General features: G+C 35.8%; 1 protein-coding gene and 1 pseudogene across 1 annotated transcript; one reads left to right on the top strand and one right to left on the bottom strand.

The window, feature by feature from the left end:
* The first annotated feature begins 304 nt into the window (after positions 1–304).
* Positions 305–12,605, top strand: LOC109676598 (olfactory receptor 1165-like). The gene is made up of 3 exons (XM_074052445.1): positions 305–1,254; positions 10,712–10,741; positions 12,509–12,605. Exons 1-3 carry the CDS (start codon positions 305–307, stop codon positions 12,603–12,605), a joined length of 1,077 nt encoding a protein of 358 aa, XP_073908546.1.
* LOC109676599 (lipopolysaccharide-induced tumor necrosis factor-alpha factor homolog pseudogene) lies at positions 9,537–10,132 on the bottom strand (annotated as a pseudogene).
* Positions 12,606–22,051: the final 9,446 nt, after the last annotated feature.

Raw genomic sequence — 22,051 nt, 5'->3', positions numbered from 1 at the left:
TATAGCTTCCTGTATGCATATATATGTATATAATTTATAAAAGAATTCTATGAGGTAACCTCTTCATTTTTTTTTTTAATAGATGAGGAGAGTGAGTCACTGATGGGTCAAAGAATACTCCACATTCAAATAGTTAGAAAGTGGGCCATGACTGAGTTGAGGAGCAAATGTGTCAAACAAGGAAGCATTAATAAATATATGAAACTTGACACCTGCTTTCTTCATCATTGAGAAGTTGCTTCATACCCACTCCCTCTCTACTGTACTCAATTTTTCACCTCTGATTTCCTCCAACTGGAGCCAAATGCAGAATGAGAGAAATCAGAATACTGGAGTCACTTTCACACTTTTAGGCTTCTCAGAATATCCAGACATCCAACTGCTGCTTTTTCTGGTGTTCTTGACCATCTATATAGTTTCTGTGTTGGAAAACCTAGATATGATTTTGATCATCAGGATTAATTGCAAACTGCACACTCCTATGTACTTTTTCCTCAGCCACTTATCCTTTGTTGATTTTTGTTACACTTCTGTAATTGCACCAAATCTATTAAACCTTTTGCTTGTGGAAGACAAAACTATCTCCTTCAAAGGTTGCATGCCACAATATTTCTTTGGATGCACATCTGTGATTACAGAGATGTTTATGTTAGCAGTGATGGCCTATGACTGCTTTGTGGCTGTGTGTAACCCCTTGCTCTATACAACTGCTGTGTCTCATAAGCTGTGTGCTTTTCTGGTGGCCTTAACTTACATATGGGCTGGAATCTTTTCCTCAACACTCACATATATTCTTTGGCAACTGTCCTACTGTGGCTCTAACATTACAAACCACTTCTGCTGTGAGTACTTTGCCCTGCTCTCTGTATCCTACTCTGATACTTCCTTCAGCCAGATGGCATGTTTAGTCATTTCTATGTTTAATGAAGCTTGCTGCCTCCTGATCATTATGACTTCCTATGTCTTCATAGTTGTCACTGTCATCAAGATTCCTTCTAAGGGTGGACTCCAAAAAGCCTTTTCTACCTGTGCCTCTCACCTGACTGCCATCTGCATCTGCCATGGGATAGTCCTTGTCCTCTACTGTGTGCTTAAATCTAAAAGCTCATTGTTCCTGGTCAAAGTAGCTACTGTGTTTCACAGCATGGTGATTCCTATGTTAAATCCCCTTATTTATAGTCTCAGAAATAAAGATGTGAAAGAGACCATCAGGAAGTTAATCTACATAAAACTTATTTATATTTTCACTCAACATAGTTAAGCACAATCCAGAAGACACACTCTTTCTTCGTTAGCTTCACAAACATGCTTTCTTACGTGTCATTGATTGATTTCTATCGTATTTTCTCTCAATGATAGAGTGATAGAAATTTGTGATAACTAAATTTCAGTATGCTTTAAAAATCACCTGTGTTTTAGAAAGGGAAAAGTGGAAGAAAATTTGGTTAATATCCTCCACAGAAGGAAGTACACTAGTGTGTGGATTTTGAAATGACTTCTAATTAATAACACAGTTGCATAATATAAATTAGTGCATGAAGAGATGTTTAGGGAAAAACACTAAATATCTAAAAAATGTTTACATTCAATTTGTCGTAGACTACTTTAGCATTGAAAAATTTATAGGATATTAAAAATAATTAAGACATATGTCTGCTTTTCAATATGTATTAAATTATACCTGGCCTTATAAATCAGTTATAAAAAAGTTATTCTTTGCTATATTACAAAAATGTCACATGATTTAAAACTATATCCCCATCTTTCCAGTTTTGTTATTTATAACAATGTAGTTGTGCATTGGTTATTTATACTTACTGAAAATTTGGTTGAGATTATTTCAGATTTGTTTTTCTTTGTAAAAAAGATATTTATAGATATCAATGGTTTGTTGCCCAGTTTGTTCTACAATATGACAAAGGATATTGATATTAATATAACACAGAGATTTTATCCAAGCATCAGTTATTTACAGATGAAAAACAAATAATCATAAATTACAGCGATATGCAACAGAGTTGGCAGTGACTTGACAGAGCCACATGTGTTTCTGGCTGGGCTCTGTGGCCAAATCACTCAGTTTCCAGGCTTAAATGTACATCACTCTTTTGGAAGATTTGGCTATTGGTCTTTTTTGAAAGTAGAGTTTCAATTGAGCATTCTAACAATAGAGGCACACTTGACTGATTCAGTCTCAACTGTTAACATGTCAGGAATTAGGAAATCACACAGCTAAATGCAAAACTCAGGGTTGAAATCCAGAAAATTTTTGTGAGCAAATGTGGTGGTTACAGTGGTCTATTTCCCAGTCTTCCTAATCTGCCAATATTCCCCAAATAAAGCAAAGTAAGTTTTTGTATTTAAATAGAAGATTTGGACTTGGGATGTGGCCCAATGTCAGAGTGCTTGCTTAGCATGTACAAAGTCTTGAGTTCAATCCCCAGCTTCACAAAATATATTACAGTTCATTTAACAGTGTTGAAATAGTGCTAATATGAAGAAAAGAATCACTTCTAATGATACATATCTATTATTGAGTGACAAAATACCACAGTTATTAAATTGCTCCTTTGATCAGGAATTCTCATGGCAAACTTATCTGATTCTTATCAATAACTGAAATCTACATCTACTTAATTGCTTAAAAATAAGATAATGTATATTCTTCCCAGTCCTTCTCAAATATCTGTCAGTTTGTCTTTGATTTATAGCTCTAAAGTAGATTATTTCATTTTGCATTTGCTCTCAGAGACATAAATATACTAAAGTGGATCTTGAGTAGTTAATTGAAAATAAACCTTTTTTTATAACATTTTATAAGTAAATAGTCATAAAATGTCCATTTTAGTGGTACTGAGGTTTGAACTCAGCACCTCACAGCAATTATTGTTTTTAATTATAGTGTAAATTTATTTCCCTCCCCAAGTTAGGATTTGTTATGATTTTCTATTGTATGTGTGTGTAATTATAATCAATCTGAAAAAAAAATTAGTATTTCCCTAATGCTTTGATGTCATGATCTAAATTTAAAATTTTTGAAAAATACTTTTTAAACAAAAAAAATTTAACTCCAAAAGAGAGCATATATAATTACCAGTACCCCAAAAGCCAATAACTAGCACTTTCTTCCTACTGTCTGCAATAGCTAAAATAAAACTTTTATAATAATGATGTGCTTGTTTTTTATAAAGATTCACTGTCTAAAAATATCTATCACAAAATACCAATTAATATTCCATTTTCAGGCTTTATCAGAATAAAAATCATGTGGTACTTATTCCACATATATTTTTAAATTGCCAAAATGAATTTATAAAATATTCAGGCTTTTGCATGTATTGAGAGTACATTTACTTCTGTGTTTATCTTTCATTTTTACTGATACAGCACATAAAATTGCAGTTATTAATGTGCAACCATGTAATTTTCAGTGGAGCTCCTTGTACACTTGTATAATGTAAATCATGTCAAATGTACTAATTTCTTCAATGTTTAGCAATTGTGGTGAGAAATTTCTAAATCCTTTATTATACCTTTTTGAAGTGTACTACACATAATTGCTATCAGTCTTACCATAATTGCAAATTATGCCAGAACATCTTGCCCCTATTTTACTCTAACTCACTACTTACTTATCAAAATTCCCCATCCTCACACACATTCCTATCCTCTGTCAGCCATCATTCTACTCTCAACTTCTATGGAATCAACTTTTTTAGATTACACCCATGCATGAAATTATGTGATGCTTGTCTTTCTTTCCCTGACTTTTTTTCACATAATATAATGATCTGTTGCATCCAAGTTATGATAAATTACAAGATTTCACTATTTTTATGGATGCATATTAACCCTTGTACCACATTTTCTTTGTGTTTTCACTAATTGATGGACACTTAGATTGTTTTCATCTCCTTTAAAAAATATTTTTATTCATTTTTAATAGTTATACAGGGGATTTTGTGGTGATATTTTCATATATGCATACAAAATATTCCAGTCTGATTCATCCCCATCATTATTCTCCCTCTTCCCCCTCTCCCTTCTTAAAATGGCTTCAACAGGTTTTAGGTTCCATACTCATACATGCATAGAGAATATATCGACCATATTCACCCTCTTTACCCTTTTCTTTTACCACCTCCTCCTGTTGTTATCCTCCCCTTATCATGAGCTGTGTTACATTCCTGTCCTTTATGGTGTGTCTATTAATTGTTTAGTGGAAGTTTGCTTTGGTATTTTACTTGTAAATATATCGCACTGGCTATCATAAATAGGAGGGAGGGCAGATATTTCTTTGACATACTTACAGTTCCTTTGGATATATACTCATCAGTGGTATTGCTAGGTCATATAGTGATTTGATTTTTGGTGTTTTGAGGAACTCTTGTACTGTATTCCATAATGGCTGTACTAATTTACATCCCTACTAACAATATGCAAGTGGTTCCTTTCTCTGTATCTTTGGCAGCACTTGTTAACTTTGGTCTTTTTGATATCAGCTATTCTTACCAGTGTGAAGTGACTTGTCATTGTTGTTCTGATATGAATTCCAATGATTATTAGTGATGCTGAACATTTTTTCAAGTACATGTTGCCCAGTTGTATCCCTTCTTTAAAAAAAATATCTGTTTAGATCTATTTACACTTTTTTATCAAGTTGTTTTTTGCTATTGAGTTTTGGAGTTCCATATATGTTCTGGATATCAAAATCTCATGGGATGTATACATTTCAAATATTTTCTCCCATTCTGCGGGTTTCTCTGCATTCTCTTACCTGTTTCCTTTGATGTGGAGGAGTAATGTGTGCGAGTTCTGTGTCCATCACCATGTGGTACTAAAGGCTGTCTTCCCTGTGTTCACATCTTCAGGTCTCATTGTGTTTGAGGGTGCTTGAGGCAGAGAGAGTGAGCAGACCAAGAAACCCTGCCAGGAAACAAGTTCCTTAGTGTTAACTGGCATCTGGAAAACACCCAAGACCAGAAAGCAGGGTCCCAAACCTCCAACTCACACCTCCCTCCTTGTGACAATTCAGAGAAGATATCATCCATAGCATGTCTGGAGAGCAAACATAGAGCACTTCCCACACAGCCTCATGGAAGAGGCCCTGAGCTCCCAGTTTGTAGGGCTCAGAGGTCCCTTGTCTGCTAGGAAGCAAGTGGTGGGGTAAGATCCAAGCCTGTGTGTAGTGCCGCAGAACACCCTCCCAGTGCACTTGTCAGGAAGATCCTAGAGAAGACATGGGGACTGATCCTTCTGACTCCTGGGGATTCTTATGTCCACAGGCAGCAGGCACAGGTGCTCAGGGGTACACTGGCAACTGGGCATTTGTGGTGTGTGTGTGTGTGTGTGTGTGTGTGTGTGTGTGTGTTTGTGTGTTTGCTATTCAACTACAAAAGTGCTATAGTTAAGGATTCTGCAATGGGAGATTATCTAGATTATCTGGGGGAACAAATGTGATCACAGGATGTACGTATAAGAAAGAAGGAGAGGATCAGTCAGAGAGATAGAGATGTGACTATGGAAGCCGAAGTTGGAGTAAGTTAGGGATGTGAGCGTAGGAACACAAAAGCCTCTAATAGTTGGAAATATATGGACCCAATTCTCCCCAGAGCCTTCTGGAGGGCCAGTCCTTCCCATACCTTGACATTAATGCAGTGATCCAGCTCAGATCTCTCATATCCAACCTGTGAGAGAAGACATTTGTGTTATTTAAGCCAGTACTTCATAATTATTTATAAAAGCAGCCCCAGGAGACACAAGCTGAGCATGCTAAATCTTTACCTCCAGGAGCCTCTATCCTGCCTACCAGGACTTCCAACAATATGCTGAAGGAAAGTAGTCAAAGTGAGTATCCTTGTCTTACTCCAGGTTTAGAGAAAAGACTTTCAGGTTTTTCCCATTCAATATACTATTAGGCATTGTCTCATAAATGTCCTTTATTATGTTGAGGTATGATCCTTATTTGCCCAATTTGTTCTGTGTTTTTGTCAGAAACGAATGTTGACTTTTATCAAATGCCTTTTATGGATCAATTGAGATGGTCATATATTTTTGACATTCATTCTGTTGATATGGTGCATAATATTTATTGATTTGCATATAATGAACTCTGCTTTCATTTCAACTAGGATGAATCCTGGTTGGTCATAATGAATAATCAATTTTCTGTTGGATTTAACTTGATTATAATTAGTTGAAGAGTTTTGTGCTAATGTTCATCAAGAATATTGGCCACTGGTTTTCCTTTTCTTATGTCTTACTTGGTTTTGGTAATTTTTTTATTGTTGTATCCTTATGTGTTTTTGGTATCAGCATAATATAGGCCTCATAGAATTTCCTTGGAAGAATTCCTTCCTATTTTAGTTTTTGGAATCAATTAAGGAGAATTTGTATTAGTTCTTCTTTAAATATTTGGTAGAATTTTAAAGTGAAGTCATCCAGCTTGGGCTTTTCTTTGATGGAGGTTTTTTAATTACTGACTCAATCTCATTATCTGTTATTGGTCTGTTCAGTTCTTCATGATTCATTCTGGGTAAGTTGTATGTGTTTATTTCAATTTCTCTTATATAATTCAATTTTCTAGCCTGTAGCTATTCACATAACTTTAGTATGTCTATGGTTCAGTTGCAATGTTTCTTTTTTCATCTTTGCTTTTTGTTTGAGTTTTCTCCCTCTTCTTAGTCTAGATAGGGGTTTGTTTACTTTAAAAAATCTTATTCAGCACAATATATACAGGCCTGACATACCAAGGTGAAACCCCTTGGACTGTCATTATACACTTAAAAAAATAAAGAGCAGGAGGGTACAATAGATCTTTTTTGGCCGTGGGTACCAGTGGAAGGCGAATGGGCATAAGGAAAGGGTGAAAGAGGGTAAACATGGTGGATGTATGTTGTTCTTAGATGAAAATAAGGAAGTGAAACCTGTTGAAATTGTTCTAAGAATGGAAAGAGGGAGAATAATGGAAAGGGTTATTCAGTATATTCTAAAATGTACTGTAAACACATGTGTAAATATAACAGTGTATCCCCCTGTACAACTATTCTATGCAAATAAGTCAAAAATAACTTGAATAACTTGCTCTTTTTCAATTGATTATTAGCATTTTTAAATTTCTGCTCTGATTGTCATTATTTTTTTTCTTCTACTTATTTTGGGTTTTATTTTCTCTTATTTTATGCTGGTTTCTTTCAACACAAAATGGTCTATTTTAGATATCTCTACTTTTTTGATTGCTATAAACTTCTCTCTTAATACTGATTTTGCTTTATTCCATAGATTTTGGTATGGTAGCTCTCCATTTTCACTTGTTTAAGTATTTTTCATTTTACTATCAATTGGATATTCAAAAAGAAGTTGTTTAATCTCTGTATGTTTGTACATTTTTCAAGAGTTTTCTTGCTATCAACTAACTAGCTTTCTTCTTTGTGGCCAGAAAATGTACTTGACATGATTTCAATTTTTGAAAATTTGTCTTTTCTTGTTTCATAGTCTATGATATGATCTATCTTAGAATAATGTTCCCTGTTTTGGTAAGAAAAATGTGTATTCGACTTCTATTGGATGAAAAGTTCTGTTATTATTGGATAAGGCCATTTTTGTCCAGATTTAAAATTAACTCTGATATTTCTTTAATGAATTGCTAATGTTTAGCATTTTCATGCTGAAAGTGGTTATTAAAATCACCAGGTATTATTGCATTAATGTCTTCCTCCACTTTTAGGCCTATTAATACTAGTTTTATATATGTTGGTGGTCCAATATTGAGTACATCTATATTGAGACTTGCTATTTCCTCTTCACAAAATAACCCCTTCATCAGAGCATAATGACTTTCCTACAACATTCTTGTGATTTCCATTCACATGGGATATCTTATTCTATCTCTTACTCTGCCCCATTACTTTCATTCTATCTGTGTCCCTAGAGATGAAGTATATTTTTTGTAAGCAACACACATTGGATCTTTTTTTGTCCATTCAGTCATTCCACATCCTTTAACTGGAAGATTTAATTCACTTATATACACAGCTATCATTGAAACATAAGGTCTTACTAAAGTCATTATCTAATTTGTTTTCTAGTTTCATTGTGGTTTCTCTCTCCATTTATTCTTTCTCTCTTCTTTGTATTCTGTCTCTTATTTTTCATTGATGGTTAAGCAAATTATGTTCATATTATGCTTTGATTCTTTGATGCATATTTTTGTGTTTTCTATTGTAAATTATTACTTTGCATTAACATGAGGCTTATAATGTTATTTGATTGTAGTAAGTTATTCTGGAATAATTGCAACTTAATGTGATCATAAAGATAAGAACACAAACAGATGAACAAAAGAGAAAGAGAAAATATATTAGTAAGAAATCTTTCCAATTGCATTTTATTTCTCCTCACATTTTTTTTTCTACTGAGTGAACCAAAGACTATTTCTTGAAAGCAGATAACACCAAAGTACTATGTGGTATTCATAATTCACTTCCAAAATAATGACTGGCCTTTTAGAAACATGAAAGTTATAGTTGAATCAATGGCTATAACCATCTTTAATTTTCATCCAATACACAGACTTTCATTCAAGGTAGGGATTTGATTTCTACATAGTATAAGTCACAGAAATTAACTGTGCTGATTTAGGATGGAAATGGAGTCCCCTGAGAGGCAAACTAGGTTCTCTCTTCATTTCAAAGATGACTTAACACCCACTGTAGAACACTGGCTTGCCCCTGGGGTCCTAGAAATCATGTTGATGTCATATAATGAACTTCACCTCTGAAAAATAGAATCAGACTTTAGATTCCTTTGAGACAAGAACCAGCCTCATGGCACCCCATCAGGCTCAACTGGGGTTTCTTCATCTCTCTGCTCATGCCGCCAGAACTGCAAAGGTTTTTAAAAAACACACCAAATCCATGTTAAAGCCATGGATGAAAGTACACATTTTATTTTCTGTCCAAGAAAAAAAAAAAAGCCAGTCACTGTGGCACTGCCTGCAGTCCTGTTATTCAGGAGACTGAGGCAAAAGGATAACTTGAAGCCCAAGAGTTCGAGGCCAATCTGGGTAACATAGCACACTGGCAAATTGGAAGGAAAGTGATGTCCATTATATCCTTACAGAAGATGATTCTATAAATCCCTCCTTTCAAAGGAGGTCATATGAACTGTTAATACAATTATTGTGTGGTTAAAAAATCTTTTCATGTAAAATAATGGTGTCAAGCAAGAAGGTTTGGCCAAATAATAAGAAAACCCAGCACTATTTTTATTTTATTTTACATTATGATCTCACAGATGTGCATGGTGAGTGTTATTATCCCTTCCATGCACTTAAAAAATATTAAGAAATTAATGTCTTCTCAGATTTGAGATGCCCACCAGGAAGATCCAATAAAGCAGAAAAAGAAGCCAGTCAATGGAAATCACTTATGATATGCAAATTGGAAGTCTGGATGACTCTGGGGTCACAGGTAGGCAACGGGAAACTCTTAAAACAACACTCTGGGTCAATGTTTTTGCATGTCCCATGAGTGACTTCAAGCAGCAATTTCTGGATTTTGGAGATGTGTTACTGTTGTGACATTTTCCCTCCAAAAGAAGACATGAAGGTGGAACCCCTGGAGAGACAAGGTCACCAGAGTGGAGCCTTTCTGGGATGGCTGGGTGATGGTAGGGTGACCACCTGCAGTGGGAGCCTCAGCATGTGTCTGATTCCTATAAGCCTTGTAGGTGCCCAGTAGGGCTTTACAATTGGGACAGTATTGGTCCGTGTCCTGTAGGGCGTCCACGTAGAAGGGGATGAAGCAGCAGCCCACGATGCACTCTGGAGGCACAGTTTCCAACTGGACATCCAGCTGAGGGTGCTGGCATTTTAAGACAGCTGGGTCACCATCATCTTGTTGCAGGAAGGGCAGCACATCTGAATCAGACCCTGGCACAAGGCTGGGTATAATACGCAGGTGGATTCATACCTTTCCCATCTGGACCTGTCTCCAGCCCAGTGGCTGGCTTGGCATGGGTGCAGGGGGCATTGGGTAGTAACTGCTAACACCCACCTTCTCTGTATAGGACAGGGGGTGGTGGGCACAGAGCAAGGCCCTGTAGCTGCCTGGTAAGGTCTAGGAAGTGACATTTTATCTTAGCCTGTCAAGCTGGGAGGGCTTACATTCCTATCACTTAATATATTGACATAATTGTAATTATTTTACTTATCATGTTCAATTTGCATTCTGAAATTACAAATGGATATGCACCACACCTATTATATCACTGCATTATGAATTTGTGTAAAGTATAATTCTCTTGTTTTCTTTTTATTCAAAAAAGTGTCTTTCTTTTAGTTTCAAAAAAAAACCTTTAACATTTCTTGTACAACAGGTCTGGTAGAGATACATTCTTTCAGCTCATGCATGTGTGCAAAGTCTTTTTATCTCCCTCATTTCTAATAAGCAGTTTTGGTCAGTACACTGTTCTCAATTGGCAGCATTTGTTGTTGTTTCCCTCTCAATACTGACAAAATCTCATGCTACTCTGTTCTTGCTTGTAAAGTTTCTCGTGAGAAATTGACTATCACAGCCAAGATGCCCCACTTCCAACAAATGGATTAATAAAATGAGGTATTTATATGCAATGGAATTTTACTCAGCCACAAAGAAGAATGAAATTTTGTCATTTGCAGGTAAAGACAGAATTGGGGAATATCATCTTTTTTTTTTTTTCCTTTTTCTTTTATTATTCATATGTGCATACAAGGCTTGGTTCATTTCTCCCTACCCAGCAGAAACTATTTTGCCCTTATTTCTAATTTTGTTGTAGAGAGAGTATAAGCAATAAGAGTAAGGAACAAGGGTTTTTGCTGGTTGAGATAAGGATAGCTATACAGGGAGTAAACTCACATTGATTTCCTGTGCGTGGGTGTTACCTTCTAGGTTAATTGTTTTTGATCTAACCTTTTCTCTAGTACCTGTTCCCCTTTTCCTATTGGCCTCAGTTGCTTTTAAGGTATCTGCTTTAGTTTCTCTGCATTAAAGGCAACAAATGCTAGCTAATTTTTTGGTGTCTTACCTATCCTCACCCCTTCCTTGTGTGCTCTCGCTTTTATCATGTGCTCATAGCATCTTAAGTGAAGTTAGCCAGGTTCAGAGGCCAAAGGCTGCATGTTTTTTCTCATATATAGAAGGTGTACCTAATACAAATATAAGCAGTATTACAAAAAGCAGGTCATGCTAAGAGGAGGTCACATACGAGAGGAGTGGTATAAAAGAAAGAAGTTAAGAAGGCGAACATAGTTGATGTACTCTGTATACCAGAATGAATTCTTAAACCTGTTGAAATCACCATAAGAAGGGGACTAAGATAAAAAGAAGAAAAATATAGGAGATGAAACAAGTCAGGTTTTAATATATATGGAAATGTCAAAAGGAAACTCCCTGTATAGCTAACTATCCTAAACAAACAAAAATGTTATTTTTTCTCTTTTACAAAATGGAGAACAGGAAGGAAAATAGGTCCTGCCTGGGGGATTGGTACCAGGGGAGATGGGATGATGTGAGGAACAGATTTATGAGGGTGAATATAGTGCAAATACTGTGTATACAAGTATGTAAAAGGAAAAATGATACCTGTTGAAAGTATTCCAGGAATCAGGGGAAGGAGGATAAAGGAGAATGATAGAAGAGGTGAATTCATTATGATATGTGTGATATATTGTAAGAACTTTTGTAAATGTCACAATGTACTCCCAGCACAATAACAAAAAGTATTTTAGAAAAAGAATAGAGACAACTTATGTATTATTTATTTCCCTTGCAGATTGAAAATATTTTCTGTATCTTTCATTTAAGGGAGCCTGAATATAAGATTTATTATTGCAGACTTAGTTTAGTTACATTTGACTGGTGACCCTTGGTCTTCCTCTACATGAATATTTACATTCTTCTGTAGGTTTAGGAGCTATTATGCTATTATTTCTTTGGACAAACTTTCTACCCCTTTGGTATTTTGAATACATTCTTGAACCCTAAAAACCCAAGTATTTGTTTTTTTAACATTGTCCCAAATTACCAGTATGCTTCCTCCATTCCTTGTCATTTTATTCTCCTCCAAAAACTATTTTCAAATACACTGTATCCAAGCTTGTTAATTTTATTCTGTGTAATTTATTTTGTTAGAGATGCCTTTTTTGTGTTTTTAATTTCACCATGTGTCTTTTTTAGTTCAAGAATTTAAGTTTAATATTTTAATTGTTTTTATTTATATTGAATTTCTCTGAATATTGAAATATTTCTGTTTTTTTTTAAATTTCATTTAATTTCCATAAAACACCTGTTTTAAATTCTCTGAGAGCTCTTTCACATTGATTACTTCCTTGTGTGTTTCTGACACTTTATTTTGACTACTGTGGAATCTTGTGGTTTCCTAAAACCTATTATTACTTATTCACATGAAATGATGTCTGCATATTGAGGAATCAGTTATTTATTGAAGTCTTACTATTCTGTCTCCACAGGCCTCTCTCTGGGGTTAGGGAGGTCTTGAAGGCCAAATCCACAGTCACCATCCTTAGTCAGACACTGCAGGATTCTGCCCTGCTCTGGGTAAGCTAACCATGAATGAAAAACCCCAGGTTTCTATGTCAAACTAGTGGCTACCAAAGACAACACATTGTACTACACCCTTAGCCCACAGCCCATCATGATCAGCATAGCACTGGGTTAGGACCAAGGTCTACACCTGCCTATGGCAAGTTGGACTTGTGACAAAGGGTTGTGCAACCAGATGACTCTGAATTACTGAGGCCAGGTATTTTCTTCTCTCTGTGGAGCTAAATATGGGGGTGATTCAGATTTGGTATCAGTTTTGTCAACTGAAGGTCTGTGAAGGAGCCACACTTGTGTTAAAATTCATGCAGGTTGATTGACTGGAACTTCTTGATTAGGGAGAGATTCAATGTTGAAGATTAAGAGTCAGAATTATCTTGTGTTATCTTCAGTTACTTTAATAGCCATTTATTACCAATCTCTGCAACTGACCTAAGATCTTTGTGTCTACTAGGTAAATCTTTTATAATTTATTGTTGAACTGAGCAACCACTAACTTCCAATGACTCTAAAGCTATCAACAGTATAAGCTAACATGTGAAACCTAGAGATGCTCTGTTATAACCTAACTGATACTTCCCACAATGCATTTGGTAATTCCATTGATTTAAGACCTTGTTTTGTTCTATGACTCTACAATTTCATTTAACCCTTTCTACAAAGAACATGAACAGGTCTTAATAGGTACAGAGATTATGCTTTTTGAGTTAATTCTGACCATATTTGAAAACAATCTTTAGAGTAAACACAAAATTCAAATGGTGGTAATTTCTAACCTACCTATAACTGCCTTTAAGACAATCCTCACTAAATTCCAAGTAGGAGAAATTTTAGGGTAACATTATTTTTCTAATGGTATTCAGTTCTCCTTATTTATTGGTATGTGACTTTTGGAAGCACAGAATGTTAATTTATCCTTCCTTCAAAAAGAATAGATAATTTTTTAAAACATATGTGATACTGAAAACCTCCAATGAGCCATCTATTCTGTGTCCCTTAGAAAGGAGTTGTAAGAGACCCCACAGGAGGAAACTGACAGCCTTCTTTCACAAGTACAAGAGAAAATATGAGCTAGGTACTGTGTCTCATGTCTGTAATTCCCGTGGAGAGTGAGTAAAAGAGTCTCAGGAGGATTGCAATTCAAGTATAGCCAGAGAATAAAGCTAGGGAGAACCTCCCATTTCAACAAAACAGCTTAGCATAGTAGAACATGCCTGTCAGTCCAACTATGAGTTAAGTATCAGTAGGAGGATTTTGGTCCACAAATATAAAGTGTAAATTCCACATTTTCACTGCCAATACTAGGACTGAATGCTGGAAGAGTAACCCCAGAACATAAACTAGGATTAAAATTCAATTGTTCCTGAACCTGACCTTTTGTTTGTTTATTTGTTTGTCTCCTGTTTTTTGTTTCTTTGTTTTATTATTGCAGGTTTTCTATTTTTATTTCTACTCCTATTATCTTTTTTCTTTCTATACCACAAAAATCAGCAGCCCTCACATTGCTTCCCCACTCACCCACCCCACTTCCCACCTCCCCTTTTAGGGTCACCCTATCCAACTCCCCAAATTTCTATAGCTAGCCTAATAAACATTAACTCCCCAACTCCCATAGTTTATAGATATTACCACCATGGGGTCTTCTATATAATTGTAAATGACTGGTTATGTATTGAACCTGTGAATTAGTTATTGCTAAATTACACCCAGACCAGGGACAGAAATAGCACACCAACTTAGCTAAAAACCAAGACAGCACAAAACAAAAATAAAGGGAAAGAAAACAGGTGACTAAAACTATGAACTAGCCTATCAAGAACATAGTTGCACAGCACCAAGTAGAGTGATGGAAAGAAGATAAAGGGATGGAAATCACTCTCCTCAAAAAAAAAATTTAATACAAGATTCAGAGGGAAATGAAGAAAATGGATACCTAGTTCCTGACCCCAACAAAACAAAGATAAACAACAATAAGGAACTTAGCAATGCCCACAAAAACAACCTTAAAAAAAGGAATCCTGCAAGTAATCATTGAGAATTCATGGAGAAGATATGAGACACACTTAATCAAATGTACAAGATGCACTCAAGAAATTTCAAGACACCAAAAGTAAAGAATATGAGAAGACACAGTAACAAATAAGTGAACTAATAGGAGCCCTAAATAAACACCAAAATGAAACAGAGAATACTATAAATAGAGAGGTAAATGAATTAAAGATGAAAATAGAAAATTATAAAGAAGTGACCCATGATATGGAAAAACTTAGAAGAAAGAATCAAACAGAAACACAAAACAGTTGAAATACACTCTAGCTGACTAGAACAAGTGGAAGACAGAATCACAGAACTCAAAGATAAAATAGAAATTAAAGAAAAAAACTGAAGAACTGTTAGTCAAACAACTCAAGACCTGTGAAAGGACTATACAAGAATTCACTGACTCCATCAAAAGACCACATCTGAGAATCATAGGCATCAAAGAAGGAGAAGAGGTCTAAGCAAATGGGATTCATAATATATTCAATAGAATAATAATAGAAAATTTCCCAAATATCGAGAAAGTTATGCCCATTCAAGTACAGGATGCCTCCAGGACACCAAAGAGACTTGACCAAAATAGAGCCTATACATGACATGTTATTATTTAAAAAACAGGCACAGAGAATACAGAAAGAATATTGAACACTGTAAGAGAGAAAAAACATATAACATATAAAGGTAAGCCTATCAAAATCACAGCAGATTTCTCAACAGAAACCTTAAAAGCAAGAAGAACATGGACTGAGGTATCTGGGGCACTAAATGAAAGTAACTTCAATCTTAGGATACTCTATCCAGAAAAACTATGTTTCAAAATAGGTGGAGCAATATAAGTCTTCCATGATAAGCAGAAACTAAAACAATATATGACCACCAAGCCACCACTACAAATGATCCTCCAAGGAAATCTGCACATAGAAGATGAAAGCAAACAAAAACCACAGGAGGATGGGCAGTATCAAACCACAGGATAATGAAAGACAAGGAATCAGAGAGTAGTACTGATTCAGCTACACATAATCAAATCCTTAACAAAAACAACTAAATGGAGAAATCACCACATACCTGTCAATACTAACACTGAATGTCAATGAACTCAACTCCCAAATCAAAAGACACTGCTTGCCAAATTGGATTAAAAAGGAAGATCCTACCATATGTTGTTTACAGGGACCCATCTCATTGTCAGAAACAAACACTGGCTTAAGGTGAAAGTCTGGAAGAAGATTTACCAAGCCAATGGCCCCTAAAAACAGGCAGGCATAGCAATAATTGCATCAGAGAACATAGACTCAAATGTACATTGGTTAAACAATATAAAGAAAGACACTTCATACTAATAAAAGGGGAGATACACCAAAAGGAAATAATTATCAAACTATATGCACCCAATGCCAATGCATCCAATTTCATCAAACACACTTTAAATGAATTTAAATCACATATGGACTCCAACACAGTAAGTGGGATACTTGTAGGATTTCTTCTTTCAGGGTGTTCTTGTGGGCTTTGTTGGGTTCCTTGGTGTAGGTTATCTTTGTTTTGTTGGAGTCTGGGTCTGGGTATCTGTTTTCTTCATTTTGCTCTAAATACTGTAGTACGTTATTTTTTGGGGGAGAATGGTTTCCATTCCTTTTTCAACTACCCATATTTCCACTAGGAACTGTTTCTGTCACTGGACTATGTGTAATTTAGTATTAGCTGGCTTACAATATTAATACTAACAAAACCAAGAGATAAGGAGAAAAAAAGAGAAAGAGAAGGAAAGGTAAAAGAAAGAAAGAAGAGAAAAAAAAGTGAAAAAATGGGAGAGATGGTGGGTGATCAAACAGCAAATGAGACAGCTAAACTCTTAAAGAAAGGGAAAAAAAAAATCACCAGTTCTGGAACAGTAGAGTTACAATCTCAGTTGTTCCGATGTTACTCCTTTAGCATCCAGTCCTGTCTGTCTGTGTCTCTTAGGCAGGTTTGGAGCCCTCCTGTGGCAGCCTGAGCAGGAGCCTGTTGGAGAGGTTATCTGGAAAGCCTGTAGAGCTGGGGCCCAGCTCAGCCTGAGGGGCGGGGAACCTGGCAGGGAGTGGATCTGGTCATCCCATGTAGAGCTGGGGTAGCAGGGCCTGAGGGGTGGGGAAGCAAGGGATGGGGATCCTGGTGGAGCGTGGATCTGGTGTGGATCTGGGGCCTGGTGCAGCTTGAGGGGCAGAGAACCTAGCAGAGTGGAGCAGTCACTCCACAGGCCTGTGGGGCGGGGACTTGGCAGGCTGGCTGTTCTTTTAGTAGATCATCGTGAAGAAGCCTTCCGTGATCTAGGGGTTTAGAGTGCTGTACTTTCAGCTCTGCCTTGTGATTTACCTCAGCCAGTGTGTCTTCAGCATCTCAGCAATGTCCCTGGTTCACGGAGCTCATGCAGTTTGCAGCTATGTCCCAGTCACCATCTTGGTTCTGAGTGGGAGACTTAAATACCCCCCTATCACCAATAGATAGACCATCCAAAAAAAAAAATAAATAAATTCTAAAACTAAATCACACCAAGAACAAATGGACCTAGCTTATGTCTACAGAATATTTCACCCAACATCTGCACAATATGTATATTCTTCTCAGCATCCCACAGATCTTTCCCCAAAATTGATCATATCTTAGGGCACAAAGCAAGATTCAGAAAATATAAGAAAATAGAAATAATCCCCTGAATGCTATCTGATCACAATGCATTAAAAACAGAACTCAACAACAAAAACAACAGCAGAAAATATACAATCAATTGGAGGCTGAACAACACATTGTTCAATGATCAATGGGTCACTGATGAAATAAAAGAGGAAATTAAAAGTTTCCTGGAAGTTAATGAAAATGAGAACATGACCTACCATAACCAATGGGATACATCAAAGTCAGTCCTAAGAGGAAAGATTATAGCCATGAGTGTATATATTAATAGAACAGAAAGATCTCAAATAAACAGCCTAATGCTACATCTCAAACTCCTAGAAAAACAAGAACAAGCAAAACCCAAAACAAGCAGAAAGGGAGAAATAATAAAAATAAAGGCTGAAATTAATGAAATAGAAACAAACAAACAAAAAACTATACAAGAATCAATGAAACAAAAATCTGGTTCTTTGAAAAAATAAACAAGATTGACAGACTCCTGGCAAATTTGACTAAAATGAGGGGGGAAAAAAACCCAAATCAGCAATATCAGAAATAAAAAAGGTATATAACAACAAACACCAAAGCAACCCAGGAAGTCTTCAGGGGCTACTTTGAGAACTTATATTCCAATAAATTTGGAATCTATAACACAAAATGAAATCAAAACAGCAATAGTCTCCCAAAAAAAGAAATGTCTAGGACCTGACACATTCTCTGCTGAGTTCTCTCAGAACCTTAAAGAAGAACTAATACCAGCTCTCCTTAAACTTTTCTGTGAAATATAAAAGAAAGGAATACTGCATAACTCATTCTACGAAGCCAGTATTATACTCATCCCCAAACAAGACAAAGGCATTCCAAAAAAGAAAACTATAGGCCAATCTCCTTAATGACCATTGATGCAAAAATCCTCAATAAAATAATGGCAAACTGAATCCAACAACATATCAGAAAAATCATTCACAATGATCAAGTCAGCTTCATCTCAGGGTTATAGGGGTCATTCCACATATGAAAATCTGTACATGTAATAAAGCACATTAATAGAAGGAAAGACAAAAAAACCACTCAATCATCTCAATAGATTCAGAAAAAGCCTATGAAAAAGTTCAACACCACTTAATGATAAAAGCTCTGAGAAAACTAAGAATAGAAGAAATGTACCTCAACATTATAAAGGCTATATGACAAACTTATAACCAACATCATACTTAATGGAGAAAAACATTTTCCCTAAAATCAGGAAAGAAACAAGGGTGCCCACTTTCCCCACTCCTATTCAATATAGTCCTGGAATTCCTAGCCATAGCAATAAGGCAAGAAGGAGAAATAAAAGGAATACAAATAGGTAAAGAAACTGTCAGAGTATCCCTATTTGCAGACAACATGATTGTGTACCTCAAAGACTCAAAAAACTCTTCCCCCAAACTCCTGGATACCATAAACAGCTTTAGTAATGTGGCAGAATACAAAACCAACTTACAAAAATCATTAGCTTTTCTATACACCAACAATGAGCAAACTGAGAAAGAATATATGAAAACAATTCCATTTACAATAGCTTCAAAAAAAATACCTAGGAGTAAACTTAAAAATGTATGTGAATGACCTCTACAAAGTAAACTACAAACCTCTGAAGAAAGAGACTGAGGAAGACTACAGAAGGTGCAAAGATCTCCCATGCTCATAGATTGGTAGAATCAACATAGTAAAAATGGCTACCAAAAGCAGTCTATGTGTTCAACACACTATCCATCAAAATCCCAATGACATTCATCACAGAGATTGAAAAATCTACCCTAAAGTTCATTTGGAAACACATGAATAGCCAAAAAGTGCAATGCTGGAAGTATCACAATACCCAACGTCAAATGATATTATAGAGCCACAACAATAAAAACAGTATGGTACTGGCACAAAAACAGACATGAAGACCAGTGGAACAGAATAGAGGACCTAGATATGAATCCACACAGCTATGCCCACCTTATAATGGACAAAGGTGCCAAAAACATCTGATGGAGAATAGACAGCATCTTTAATAAATGTTGCTGAGAAATGTGGTTATCTGCCAGCAGAAATTGAAACTAGATCTATGTCTATCACCTTGTACTAGTATCAACTCAAAGTGGATTAAAGACAACATAGACCCAAAACTCTGAAGTTAGTACAGGAAAGAGCAGGGAATACTCTGGAGGCAACAGGTATAGGCAAGAAATTCCTACTAGAACTCCAGAAGCACAGCAAGTAAGAGAAAGGATGGACAAATGGGACTACATGAAATTAAAAAGCTTTTGCAGAAAAAAAGAAATGGTCTCTAAACTGAAGAGACCACCCACAGAGTGGCAGAAAATATTTGCTGGTTATATATCAGATAAAGGACTTATAACTTGAATATAGAGGGAGCTCAGAAAACTAAACTCCCCCAAAATCAATGAATCAATAAAGAAGTGGACGACTGAACTAAACAGAACTTTTTCAAAGGAAGAACTCCAAATGGCAAAAAAACACATGAAAAAATGCTCACCATCCTTGGCCATAAAGGAAATGCAAATCAAAATCACACTAAGATTCCACCTCACTCTTGTTAGAATAGCTATCATCAAAAACACCACCAGCAATAATTGTTGGTGAGGATGCGGGGAAAAACGAACCCTCATACACTGCTGATGGGAATGTAAGCTAGTATAACCAATTTGGAAAATAATATGGTGGCTTCTTAAAAATCTAAACATAGATCTGCTATGTGATTCAACAATACCATTTCTAGGGAGATACCCAAATGAATGTGACTCAGGTTATTCCATAGGCACCTGCACATCCATGTTTATTGAGCACTATTCACAATAGTCAAGCTATGGAAACAGCCAAGATGACCCACTACCAAAGAATGGGTTAAGAATATGTGGTATTTATACACAATGGAATTTTACTCAGCCATAAAGAAGAATAAAATCTTGGCATTTGCAAGGAAATGGATGGAACTGGAGAACATCATCTTAAGTGAAATTAGCCAGGCTCAGAAGGCCAAAAATTGTAAGTTCTACCTCATGTGTGGACTTTAGACCTAAAACAAATGTAGTAATATTATTGAACATGGGTCACATGCTAAGGGGAGAAGGTATATAGGAGGAACAGGGAAAGGTAGGAAACCCAAAACTTGAAAGTGTTTGGTGTTCCCACTGTGGAGGAGATAATATAGTAATCTTAAACTGACAGAGGTCGTTATGGAAAGGTGACCAGGAAGTAGTGAACAGGTCTGGAATAGACAAACCAATTTGGGTTTGTAATACACATGTGCATAGAAGCAACGCTGGGAATCTCTCTGTATAGCTATCCTTATCTCAACTAGCAAAAATGCCATGTCTTTCTTGTTATCACTTATGTCTTCTCTTCAACAAAATTGGAAAAGAGGGCAGAATAGGCTCTGCATGGAAGCAAGGGGGTGGGGGGAGTCAGAGGGGATGGGGAGGGGGGAGAGATGGCCCAAATGATGTATGCATCAAAATTAAAAAAAGAAATAAAAAAACTTCATGATTGAAAAGTTTCAAATTTTACTCTATATCCTTAAAAGGATTATCTTCTATTCAGTAAAATTAAAATAAAGACAAATTCTGGGTTGTAGTTTGACAGAACAAAGAGAGTACATGTACAAAATAACTGAAATAAGAAACACAGATAAATGTTTGTACTCCCATGGTCATTGTAGTGCTGGTCACAATTGCCAAGATGTAGAAATTACCTAAATGTTCATAGACAAATGAATACATTCAGAAAATGTGATCTGTACATGCAACATAATACTAGTCACAGCTATAAAAAGTGAATCCTACTATGAAAAATAATAGGAGTGAAAGTTAAAGACATTATTCTAGGTGAAATAAGATATTCACAGAACAAATATTGCATGATTGTGCTAATATGATGCATCTAAAATAGTTTCATAAATGATGTGTGGGCTGGTATTTGCCAGGGACTGAGGGAAGTGGGCAATGGACAGTTACTAATCAATGAACACACATTTTCAATTAATCAAGATATATAAACCCTAGAGATCTGTTGTAAAACATTGAACATTTAGTCAACATAGTCAACACTATATTTTAGTTAGAAATCTTTTCAATGGGCACATCTTCACTGTTCTCTCAAAAAGAAACAGTTAAGAAACATTAGTATATTATTATCAGTCCAGTGAGCAGTGAAGACTTTATTTGCATTTGAATGCTCTTTGGTTTTTTTTGGTTGTTATTTTGTTTGCCTTCACCACTCCTCTTCCTCATTAGCACCCTTTTTCTGTTCAGGATCCAATCAGAGTAACAGATTACATCTAGTAGTCATGTTTGCCCAACCTTCTTTGGTGTGTGATACTTTTGCCCCTCTTTTCTTGTTTGCCATGTCTTAGGCAGTATTAGGGAATACCGGCTAGGTATCTTAAAGAATATTTCTCAATCTGAATTGTCAGGTGATTTTCTCTTTGTTTAATGTAGTGGTTGCCACAATTCTCCACTAAAAATTTAAATGTCAAATTTGAAATGCTGCTAAAACAAGCCATTTTTTTTATTGTTTTTTTTCCTGTTTTTTGAACTGTAATGTTCATATTTTCTTCAGTAAGGGAAGACGTAATATTTCAATAATTCAATATATAAAGACAGTTAATGTAACGAATGTGGTAATGTAGCCATATCTAATGCTTCAGAAGAAAACACATCTTCAAAAACAACACAAGTGAGAGTTTCAACTAATTGTACATTGTA

This window comes from Castor canadensis, chromosome 1, assembly GCF_047511655.1.
Source record: "Castor canadensis chromosome 1, mCasCan1.hap1v2, whole genome shotgun sequence".
NCBI lineage: Eukaryota > Metazoa > Chordata > Mammalia > Rodentia > Castoridae > Castor > Castor canadensis.
Note: the sequence above shows the minus strand (reverse complement) of the source record. Positions and strands in the feature narration are given on the sequence as shown.